The 12,598-nt window shown below is 39.4% G+C and overlaps 1 protein-coding gene across 1 annotated transcript; it reads left to right on the top strand.

The window, feature by feature from the left end:
• The first annotated feature begins 2,687 nt into the window (after nt 1-2,687).
• Nucleotides 2,688-9,237, top strand: LOC149071515 (uncharacterized). Its single transcript, XM_089247991.1, has 13 exons — nt 2,688-2,754; nt 5,272-5,336; nt 5,424-5,489; nt 5,578-5,679; nt 5,776-5,838; nt 5,950-6,012; nt 6,100-6,308; nt 6,393-6,876; nt 6,972-7,648; nt 7,731-8,078; nt 8,162-8,502; nt 8,594-8,936; nt 9,022-9,237. Exons 1-13 carry the CDS (start codon nt 2,688-2,690, stop codon nt 9,146-9,148), a joined length of 2,955 nt encoding a protein of 984 aa, XP_089104117.1. The 3' UTR covers nt 9,149-9,237.
• Nucleotides 9,238-12,598: the final 3,361 nt, after the last annotated feature.

The following is a 12,598-nucleotide window of genomic DNA, read 5'->3' as shown; positions in this document are numbered from 1 at the left end:
CCACAAGTATTCTAGATTGGTACCACCCCCGTGGTGTTAAACGTCCGAGAAGGCGTCCCCACGCAAGATGGATCGACGAGATCAGGAAAGTGGCTGGAGTCATCTGGATGGCTAAAGCACCAGACAGAGCAAAATGGAAGAATTTAGAGGATACCTTCATCCAGCGGTGGATTGAAAATAGTTGTTGATGATGACGATGATCCACAGATATAGGAGTGTCGATCTACTTACTGGTCGATCGCGATCGACGGTTTGCCAAACGCCGTTTATTTCGGACACGTAGATGTAATCGACAGAGAAGAAATAAGAAACAAACAAATCGCATCTATACCGTCATAAGAAAGTGAGATTTTTCGGTATTTTATTGATGTTTTTCTTCCATTTCATATATATTTTATGTCCCATTTTATGGAATCCCACGGCATCAGGTTTCCAATCAGTTCCATTCAATTTTGGTCTTTTTATTCCCATATTTATTTCCTTTTTTATTTATAATTTTGTTGTTTTTTCGCTTCGTTTTATTCATTTATTTGTTGTTTTCTTTGTTTGCGCGCGTTCGATATCTTAATTGCTTTCTTGCTTGGGACTCGCAAAGAAACGAATGAGTTTATTGCTTAATATCGAACATTAGCGGGAGAAAGAAAGGGTAAGAGAGAGTATCGATAAAAATTGCTGGATGTATTTTCGAGGTATCGTATCGTAAAAGAAATTATTGTTCTCTTTCTGTGTATCTAAACATCGCTCGAAATAAGCTTTTTTTTCAGTGTTTTTGTTAATGCATTTCTTTGATGAATCTTTGATTTTAGATCCGAATTCTTTTTCAAGTCACTTAAAGTCTTCCGAGTGATTAAATGAGTTTTTAAATCCAATTAGAATGTAACGGAATCCAATAAAAAGATACAGGAATATGTCCGAGTTTCAATGGATACGCACAATGTTTGTATTGGAAGAGAGTAGTTTTCGGTGCGATCTTAGGGTTTAAAATTTTCAACGGGATGGGTAGTATGAAACGTGAGTTATTAACACACAGTCAATCGAGGGCGTTTTGACAAAGGGGGAAGGGGGCATCAGTATTGATTGGTAAAGGGGCAACTAAGTTAGAGGGAATTTTTAGATTTTGAAGTGTGTACGAGATCTTCAGGACTTCGTCTACAGTTACAGTTACCAGACGTTCTACGTTTTGATGTCATTTCAAGCGTCCTCCTTTCACTCTTTTGTCCTCCTTTTCAGGTTACCGAAATTATTTCACTCTGAAACATAAATCTCTTCATTGACACATGTGTGTGGGTTTTTTCCACACATGTTTACGCAATCTGACCAATTGCCATCAAAATCCCCAGAATACAAGAACCCAAGTTGCAAGCGGGGCAGGAGATTCGATTCTAATCACGGCCCAGCTAGCTCCAGGATAATATAAAAAGTCTTTTAAAGTTTGAAAAACAGCTCTGGAAGAAGAAAACCGCAACATCAATTTTAAGAATTCCATTGTTTGCCAACCAACAGCCAAATGCTGTATACTGGAGAGCAAGGGGGATATTACCAAAAATATGATGGGAGATATATCATCGCTCGAAATAAACTTTTTTCAGTGTTTTTGTTAATGTATTTCTTCGATGAATCTTTGATTTTAGATCCACATTCTTTTTTAATTCACTTAAAGTTTTCTGCGTGATTAAATGAGTTTCTAAATCTAATTAGAATGTAACTGAATCTAGTGAAGGACACTACAGGAATGTGTCCGAATTTCAATGCAATGGGATGTAAAATAAGGCGTTCATGGAAGAAAGCGGTTTTCTCGGTATGGTCGAAGTATTTAAAATTTTCAGGGATTTTATAAACTGGTGTTCCCCAATGGAAGCAATAACGCCCCTGGGTAGGTTGGAATGGAATGGTGCGAAGAGGTCGGTAGGATCTACGGGTATAATGATTCTATGGGTTAGCTTGCGCCGGGTGCGATGGGAGAAAGGAGTTTCTGGAAAACGCGCAGGCGATGGAACAAAAAAAGGTTGGAACGTTTTATCGGTTCTATTTCACGACAATTGAAGATTGAAATTTCGTGAGAATATAATTGTTAAAAAATTGCGGGAATATGATGAATATTTATAATATTACCATAATCATCATAATATAGTTTGTATTATGACAATTTTTGTAGTAATTACGAACTCAAATACGTATCAGTGAGAAAACCGGACAAACTTTACAAAAAAGAAATCTGAACAACGAAAATTACAGATATGTCCCGAGAAAACGGGACATAATTGGCCAGTCAAATTGTTTTAGCTGTTTTACTGGTTCTTGTTTCCAGAAAGTTTGAGAAACCACTGCTCTTTGGGAATCAACCAACACCGACAATCACTAACGTTATAACCGAGTTTGACTGTACAGTGGAACTTCGGTTAGCGAGCGGTTCGGTTAGCGAGCAATTCGCATTACAAGAAAAAATTTTGCGCTTTATTACCGTCACGTTTTCACAACTAAGCTGATGGTTTTTCGCTTTCGTGCACCCACGTACTGTGGAATTGTAGGTAATATTCTCCCCTACAGTCTCTGGTCAGCGTGCTTCACTGCAAAAATTGAGCGTGACTGCGATACGAAAACTAGATGTCGCATTGTAATCGCGCGTATGAGTGCGCTTGTTTTTTATATAAATTACGCTTAGCCAGGAATTGAACATAGACGAACTGATGGACTTCCATCGCATGCAACAGCAAGATCTTATATTGAGAGTATCTTTTTCTGAGGAAGAGAGAAGTGAGAAGTCCCTCACTTTTCAAATGTTATTAGAGACATGTGTAAAACGTGGGGATCTGCGCAAAATTCTGTATAAAAGTACCAATGAAATACAAGCACAGTAAAGCAAGCAATAAATCTGTCCAACGGCAATGCGATTCTCTATCTCCGAGAAATCCTAAAAAAGGAGGCAAAAAGCAAGTGTCATTTGATACGTTGTTTCTAAAATCACACAAAAAAGAATAAGAATGCAAACAACAGTGAGTCCGTAAATCGCCCAACACGAATTATCTCTCTCGTTGTTTAGAGTCAGTTAATTTGTATACATTATCGTATCGCATGTTTGTTTATGGTGTTATTACATTATATATATTATTTTATTAGATATATATGAATAATTGTGAAACGAATTATCTGTGTTTCCATTATTTCATATGGGGGGGGGGGGGAGTTTGATTCCAATAACGAGCACGTTTCGTTAACCGAAGTTCCACTGTGTTTCCGAAATCATCAAACAAAAACGAGAATGCAATTAGGTACATTGATTCACGCCTCCTAGGAAGACACCTCCATTTTAAGTAGGAGGAAAGATTTGTAACTATCTGAATGTGAACAATACTCTCGATACAAGTCCCTCTGGTGCAACATCCAGAGACCGTGACACCAGAAAAAAAAATAAAATCCCATGAGTAATGGACGTGCCGACATCACTTTAGAATCAACGCATTCCAAGGAAACACGTCCGAGGATCATGGAATCGCATTTTTTTCCACCTTTTCCACCCGTTCAGGGGAAGAGATCGAAGAAAACAAGAGATATGTAAAAGAAGAGGTTTGTGGCTCTCTCTTCTTTCACCTCATTCCAGGTCATACAGAATTCAAGTAAAAGAATCCCGTATATACCGTACTATAAGATCGCATCCTGCAGGTGATGCGCTGTATAGCACGCGCGATAACGTCTATGTCCCCACTTTTTTTTTGGGTGTGTGTGTTGCTTGAGAGTGTAATATTACATTTCGAGGTTCACGGGTCTCTCGTTGTCTTGGAAGAAAAGTAAGGAGGGAAGGTTCTTTCCTAAGGTTTTATCACATTCTTCGAGGAGAAGAAGTAGAATAAAATATCGTATAAAGGAGACTACGAGAATATCTTGTTGAACAACCCTCCATCACACTATCTATGCATTCTTAATGCCCGTGAAGTCATATCCACGCAATCTTTCCTCCGATGAACTTGCCACCGTAACTTGGCTCGTATTTCTTTTCTTATGTATATATACAGTATGTACATGTTTCTCTTTTTTCTCTCACGACAAAATATCATGCATGTTTAATGCGCTCGGGCTTACGAGGTTTTTCCCTTTTTTTTATCCCTTCGTCTTTATTTTCTTCATTTTTTTTCCCCGAGATTTTTTTGTGTATTTTTCTTTTGTAGTTGTCTTGCGTTGGAGTCAAGGGAAAAAAATACATAAAAAAAAATGCATATAAGGCGATCGATATATACTTTATGCACACTATTGCATTTTCGAAGATTGCGTTGCGGCATTGGTTTTTTTTTTTTTTTAGCTGAATCGATTCGATTTGAAAGTAATTTAACAAACGTTATTATGAATCTCGTAATGTTTAATGACGCTAATTTCGATTCCATAAAATCGGTTGCCACGTTCGAACTTTCAATGTTTCTCGATGCACCACTATATTCAGTGCACCACGTTAAGCAATACAGCAAAATACGCAGTACACCACAATAAGCGAAACAACACAATAGGTAATGTATACCCCCCATCGGCAATAGAGCACAATAACAAATACACTGCCACCATAGGCAATGCAGCACAATACGCAATCAACCACAATACACCATAAGCACTGCATTAGAATAAGCAACGCAATAAGCAATGCAGCACAATGCCCCATGCATGACAATACAGCACATTGCCCCATTCACGACAGTAGTATCGGGCCCACTATAGAACCGGAAGTGACGTCACACTTCCGGTGTTGAGATATAGTACGAGGTGCCTTATCTCTTTTCCGGTGTTAAGTGGCAGCTGTTGTTAATTAAATGACTTCCGGTGTTGAGATATAGTACGAGGTGTCTTATCTCTTTTCCGGTCATTAAGTGACATCTGCTGTTAATTAAGCGACTTCCGGTGTTTATCAAGTGACCTCTGTTGTCTATTAGGTGACCTACGCTGTTTATCGCTACAGAATGCCGACATCCGGTGTTTATTAAGTGACATCTGTTGTTCATTAAGCGACTTCCGGTGTTTTTCAAGTGACCTCTGTTGTCTATTAGGTGACCTACGCTGTTTATCTCTACAGAATGCCGACATCCGGTGTTTATTAAGTGACATCTGTTTTCTATTAAGATATTTCCGGTGCCTTATCTCTATTCAGGTGTTTATTAAGTGACATCTGTTGTTCATTAAGATACTTCCGGTGTCTTATCTCTACAGAGCCCTATATACCGAGCCTACCATCGTATAAATAGCGTGGTCTGTGAGAGACAGATACCATTAGCTTTTTCTTCACCGTTCTAGCTTGTTCGCTTTCTCTCATCGACTTCATCATTCTTTCGACTCTGAGCAAGATGGAAAATCGTAATGTAAGTACCTATATATTCATCAATTCTAAATGCTCAGATATCGTGTTTTAATGTAGCGTATTAAATTTATGTTTTTTTTTTTTCCAGAATGTTTTCGACGTGGAATCTGTTTTTGACAACAATTCAATGCCTGATGGTATCGATTGGGACGAGGTAAATTTATTTAATTCATATATTTAAAAGATTCACCTAGTATTTAACAATGATTTTTATACTGATGACAGTGCTGTATTTTTTCTAGAATTCTAATCTGTTTGGATCGGATTTTACCATGGACGAGGCAGAACTGATACTCACCGAAAACCCGTTCTTGGAAGAAATAGATATGAACCAAGCTGAGAAGGTTAGTTTCAGTTGTCTTATGGCTTTTTCTTTTTCATTAGTTTGTTCCTCATATATGTACATACATATATTCTAACATTTATTCTCTCTCTAACAGGACCCCGTGGATCAGATAGGTCAAGGAAGGGATCCTGGCGAGGGTACATCAAGACAAAATACTGTAAGTTTTCTTGAAATAGAACATGTTTATTACTGATTATTTGACTGTTATATACAAAAAACACTTGTTTTCTCTCTTCACATATTCTAACATTTATTCTCTCTCTAACAGGAACCCGAGGATCAGATAGGTCAAGGAAGGGACCCTGGCGAGGGTACATCGAGACAAAATGCAGTAAGTATTCTTGAAATAGAGCATGTTTATTTTTGATTATTTGACCCTGTTACCCCATAAAACTAATTTTCGTTTTTTCTCTTACAGAACACGAAGCCATACGTGTTGCAGGAAAAGTCCCGCAAGAAAAATGTCCGCTTTAATGCGGAACAGATCACCTTCACAGCTAGGATACGAACGGAGGCGTTGGTGGACCCGTCAACTCGTTTAATAGCTGCTGTGGCATTTTTGCGAGCGTTGTTGAGGCAACTGATAGACGAGGCAACTAGCGGGTTGCACCCCGAGGACCGAATACGGTATGTATTTGTTGGATATTTAGGGACTGGATATTCAAAGTGACGAATTATTTGGAATAATTGATTATTTTCTCCTTTTTCCAGAATCGTCATGACATCCGACAATTTGGACCGGCCAATCTCTACATCACTTGTTCCAGTGGCTTCGCTCACGATAGAGTCGCTACTGGCAGTAATAATGAAAGTGCTGCAGAGTAAAAACTCCATACCTCTGGACGACCCTTCTCTAAGGTTTGACGTTATCACAGTCAGATTACCACGAGGAGGGGGCCGACAAAAGATCGTCAATATAACGTCTGACCGGTTGACAAAAAAGTCAGTCATACGTACGCCCGAAGACGGACTCTGTTGTGCCAGGGCGATAGTTATAGGCAAAGCTGTCCTAGACAAACATCCGAAGCTTACAATGATTAGGAACGGGCGCAAAAATATACAGAGGGAGATGGCTTTGGATCTGTATAGAGAAGCCGGAGTACCCGAAGGTCCTTGTGGTTTTGATGCAATCGCCAAATTTGCCGAGGTCCTGGACGTGCAAATATTTGTCAAGTCCTCCGAAGAATTTTACCAGGTAATTTATCATCACCGAGAATTATACTAATATTATACTATACAATGTAATATATGTTCTTATATAATTTCTTACTTATGTCTTTTTTTATGTAGGTGGTGTTCAAGACGGCCAAGAAGGACAAAAAAATATTTTTGTTGCTTCATGGCGGTCACTACGACCTGATAACATCTCCCAAGGGCTTTCACGCATCGAAATTCTACTGTCCGGACTGTGACAAAGCCTACAATAATATCCAGAGACACAAATGCGCTACGAGATGCAACACCTGCTTCAGCGATGCATGCATCCCCGTCGACCCACAATTATGCAGGGATTGCCACAGGACTTGCAGGTCCGCCGACTGCTATGCAAGGCACAAGAGTCTCGGAGGCAAGAGCAACACCTTTTGCCAACAATTCTATGAGTGCCCGTCCTGCAAACGGTTTCTCGTGGAAAAAGAGCGGCCTCGTGTCAAGCACGTCTGCGGAGAAAAATATTGCAGCAACTGCAAAGTTTTCCATCATGACGAACGGCACCTATGCTCTCTCAAGAAGAAGACGGTGAAGGCCCCCACCGACAAGCTCATCTTCTTCGATTTTGAGACAGACCAGTCAACAGGGGAGCATATTGTCAACTTTGCAGTTGCTCAATATGCGGACGGCCAAGAGACGGTCTTCAGTGGCTACAACACCATCAACGACTTCTGTGCATGGCTGTTCCGCAAGGAACACAGAGGATACACCGCAATCGCCCACAACATGAAGGGATTCGATGGCCAGTTCCTGCTCAAGTAAGTTTTTTTTTTCACTATTCGAAAATGTTTACATAAATATAATGTTACTGTTTTTTATGTGTTGTTTTTATCTTTGTAGATATCTCCTAGAGCAAGGAGTAAAACCTTCAGTTGTGCCGTGCGGATCAAAGATTATGGCTTTGCGGCTGGACACCCTCAAAATCCGGGTTATAGACAGCCTCAACTTTCTCCCGATGGCTTTGGCCAAACTACCAAAGACTTTCGGTCTAGAAGAGTTGAAGAAAGGTTTCTTTCCTCATCTCTTCAACAGACCAGAAAATCAGGATTACGATGGAGCCCTTCCGGAGAAAGCGTTCTATAACCCGGAAACATTCAACGCCGATATGAAGGCGAAATTCGATGGCTGGTATGAGCAGAGAAAAAACGGGAAATTCGTGTTCAAACACGAAATGTACGAATACTGCAAGTAAGTCCTTTTCTATATTATAATATGTTTTATTTATTGTTCTATTATTTCTTCACTGTACTTAAATTTTTTTATTTTTTTAGGTCAGACGTCGATATTCTTCGACGGTGCTGCTTGCAGTTTCGTGAGGAATTCCTGGAGCTAACCGGTGTCGACCCATTCCAATACCTCACCATAGCCTCGGCCTGTATGGCAACGTACAGGTCGAAGTACATTGAGGTGGGGTCAATTGGGATGGTGCCCGTCAACGGTTACGTGAATCAAACCAACAGCAGCCGCCTTAGTATCGAATGGTTGTCATACCTGGGTGAGAAGAACAACCTAAAAATTCACCATTCCAGAAACGGGACTGGAGAAAAAAGAGTGCTTGGTCTCAGCGTGGACGGTTTCTGTACCGAAACAAACACGGTGTATCTGTTTCACGGTAATTACGTTGCAGATTTTATTTTCAAATCTTTTTTCTCTAATTATTATTATTTTTTTCATGTTTCATGTTTCTTTTTTTTTCTTTTCAGGATGCTATTGGCACGGCTGCCCGCAGTGCTTCGATAGGGACCTGGTGAATCCCAGCACGCAGACATACATGTGGGAACTCCACAAGAAAACATCAGAACAAGAGCAGAAAATCCGTCAAGGCGGATACAGGCTTGAAGTCATGTGGGAGCATGACTTCAATGCCATGAAGAAAACGGACGGGGGTCTGAAAAGTTTCTTGATGGATTTCCACTATGTCGACAGGTTGGCACCCAGAGATGCATTTTATGGTGGTAGAACCAATGCCACCAAGCTGTTCTACCAAGGAACAGCAAAATACATTGACTTCACGTCATTATACCCGTGGGTCAATAAATACTGCAGGTAAGTACTTTAAATATTATTTATAAGTTATTATGACCATCACATGAATGAAATGTTTTTAAATGAATTTTCCTTTCATTTGCAGATATCCGGTTGGCCACCCCCGGATAATTACGGAGAACTTTGGGGAGCTGGGGTCGTATTTTGGTATCATAAAGTGCAAAGTACAGCCACCAAGAGGACTATATCTGCCCGTACTCCCATACAGGTAAATGGAATGATTTTTTTTCTTATTATTTGTTTTCACATATCATTATAACAGGTACTAATGAGTTTAATTTTTTCTAGATCCTGCGGAAAGCTGACTTTTCCCCTATGCCGTTCGTGTGTGGAAACACTGTCTAACGAATGCCACCACAACGACGAGGAAAGGTGTATTACGGGAACATGGGTTACAGAAGAGCTCAAGAAGGCAGTTGAAAAAGGTTACGTCGTGATGAAAATTTACGAGGTATTTTTTTAATCTCATCACTTTAATCTCATCACTTTATTACTCTAGCAATATATTGTGTAGTCATATGTTTTAACTTCTTTTCTAGGTTTATCATTTCGAAGAATCTCGGGAAGGTCTTTTTGCCCCCTACATAAACGCCTTCCTGAAAATCAAGCAGGAGTCCTCGGGTTGGCCGTCTAACTGCGTCACGAATGAGGAGAAAAACTCATACGTGAAGCAATATGACCAGGTTGAAGGAATCCAGTTGGAGCCAGGAAACATTAATATTAACCCCGGACGTCGACAGGTGGCGAAGCTATGTCTGAATAGGTAGCTATCAATTTTTCAACATCTTTATGTATTTTTTAAATATTCTGTTTTTTTAAGATAGAGTAAAACAAACTATTCTTTTTTTCAGCTTCTGGGGTCGCTGGGGTATGCAGGAGAATAAGTCGCAGTTGTCGTACTTGACTAAAGCCTCCGATTTTTATAAGATGATGAATGATCCTGCGATAGAGGTACTTTTTTAATAATTATTATATGCTATGATTCTTCATAAAATATTTAACATATTCACATTTGATTTCATCAAACTAAAAAATATTTTTGTTTTTGCAGGTCAAGGACTTGTATCTGCCAACTGAGAACGTTGCTGCAGTTGAATGGCAGTACAAGTCGGATTTCATACCCCAGACCGACAGGACCAATGTTTTCCTGGCTGCCTTTACAACAGCGTGGGCTCGCTTGAAGCTATACTCGGAGATGGAGAAACTAGGCGATGCCTTGTTGTATTTTGACACGGACTCGTAAGTATCTATAAATTTTTATGAAACTAATTTTATGTGAGCATTTCTTGCATTTGATTTTTCTTTTATATTTGATTTTTCTTGCATTTGATTTTTCTTGCATTTGATTTTTCTTGCATTTGATTTTTCTTGCATTTGATTTTTCTTTTATATTTGAATTTTCTTTTATATTTGAATTTTCTTTTATATTTGAATTTTCTTTTATATTTGAATTTTCTTTTATTTATTTGATTTTTCTATTATTTCAGAATCATCTATGCTAGCGATGGTGACAATGACCCGCCATTGGGAGATTTCCTGGGACAGTTTACAGATGAGCTCGATGGTCATGTGATTACCGAATTTGTGTCAGGTACCTTTTTCAATTTATTATTTTTCAACGAAAATTCTCATTATTTCATCAACGAAAATTTATTCTTATTACTTTTATAACAACAGGTGGAGCCAAAAACTATGCCTACAGGAGATCTGACGGTAAAACGTACTGCAAGATTCGCGGCTTCACCCTAAACTTCAAGAATTCGGAAGTTCTCAACTTCGACACTATGAAGGCTCTAGTACAGTCAATGGATTTCTCCACGAAGGTCGTCATTCAAGACAAATACAAAATTACAAGAGAGGTGAAAAGGAGGCGTGTCACAACCCGAGTAGAAGAGAAGAAATACGGCATCGTATATGACAAGAGGGTTCTTCTGCCTGATTTTACAACATTACCTTATGGGTACTAATGTTTTTTCTGATTATCGCAATAACGGCGAAGACCTCTACTCTAATGAATAAATTTTTTATTGTTTGTTATAGATTTGTTTCTCTCGTTCTTGTGTTATTTTGGTATTTAATGTTATGCAAACAGAAATATCTGTCATTTACGATGGAGGAGTTGAAGCTTAAACATCCTTTTGGATGTATAGTGTCTGGACCAACTTCTTCGGGAAAAACCCGTTTTGTTTCGAGACTCATAGCCGAAAAAATGATTGATCCATTTCCTACGGAAATTGTCTGGTTCTATGGTATTTATCAATCGTTTTATGAACAGATTTCAGGTGTCAAATTCGTAGAAGGTTTACCTACAGATTACGAGTCTTACATCGGTTCACGAACGCTATTCGTTATCGATGATCTGATGTCAGAGCTAGGCAATGACAGGCGATTAACTAATTTGTTTATTCGCGGAAGCCACCACAGAAACCTTTCTGTGATATTCATCGTTCAAAATTTCTTTCATAAAGGTAGTCAGATGCGAGAAATATCTTTGAATGCACATTATCTGGTCTTGTTCAAAAATCCGAGAGATAGAAGCCAAGTTCAACATTTAGCTAGGCAGATGTATCCGGGTAGACAAGCATTTTTTCAAGAGGTTTTTAATGATGCCTGCAAACCCGCTTACGGCTACCTGTTGATAGACTTGAAACCGAATACGGAAGAACAATTAAGACTGAGAACCGGTTTTTTCCAGGATGATACATATTACGCTTACCAACCCAGATAAATTCATTTCGTGTCGAGCAGCCAAAGTGGTCACATCATGGAAGGGGGTCTTGTCATAGACTTTGAAGGTTTCCAATGTGGTTCGAGAGGATTTATAGTTAAGGAACTGGCTTACTTTTCGTTAGTTGGTAGTAGTTACGGGGCCTATACTTTCCAGCCACCTTATGAATGGTCCGAACTGAGCAGTAAAGAAAGAGCGTCTGCTACATGGGTAATGTCTAAGCTACATCATATTTCTTGGAGAGACGGCGACATACCTTATGACAAACTTTCCGGTATTCTTTCATTGTTATCGGATTCGTATTCTGTTATTTACTGCAAAGGTCAAGATAAGTGCAAGTTCATACAGCGGATGATGGGGAAGCCTTGTTACGATCTCATCGGTTATCCTCAATCCCCCTCTTTACCGAATCCTAAAGTCCGCTGTTTCAAACACGGCTTTAATCATCCCCATTGCGCACTGATCAAGGCCGTCAAATACGCTATGTATATACGAGAAAGAGGTTTCGACTGTCAGTGAGGATCAAGATGTCGAGGTATGCACAACAAAATTTAGAAACTCTTAAAGAGCTAACCTGCTGTAGAGGCAGAAAGCGCACTGAATTGATAAAGAAAAGTAGCAACAGTGTCATACGGGCCCTCTGCGAAGTGTGTCTTAACGTGTTAAAAGGTAACGTTCCTGTCACGAAAACTCAGAAAGCTAAGCTCAGTCGTCACAAGAGGAGTCTGAGAAATCTGTCTAAGAAGAATCTCCCACTATATAAAAAACGGCGTATTTTAGTCCAGAGAGGTAACGGTTTTTTCAGTCTACTTTTACCAGCAGCTATATCCGTTATCTCTTCCCTCATAAATGGAGCACGCTAAAAAATACGTCATCGTGCCGGCAGATAGACATTTGAACGCTGTAGAACAACAGCTAAGCAAGTTAGATGGTG

The sequence above is a fragment of the Pholcus phalangioides genome, unplaced genomic scaffold, assembly GCF_987345545.1.
Source record: "Pholcus phalangioides strain wild (caught in Gottingen) unplaced genomic scaffold, Ppha-v1.0 ptg000018l_1, whole genome shotgun sequence".
In the NCBI taxonomy this organism is placed as follows: domain Eukaryota; kingdom Metazoa; phylum Arthropoda; class Arachnida; order Araneae; family Pholcidae; genus Pholcus; species Pholcus phalangioides.
Note: the sequence above shows the minus strand (reverse complement) of the source record. Positions and strands in the feature narration are given on the sequence as shown.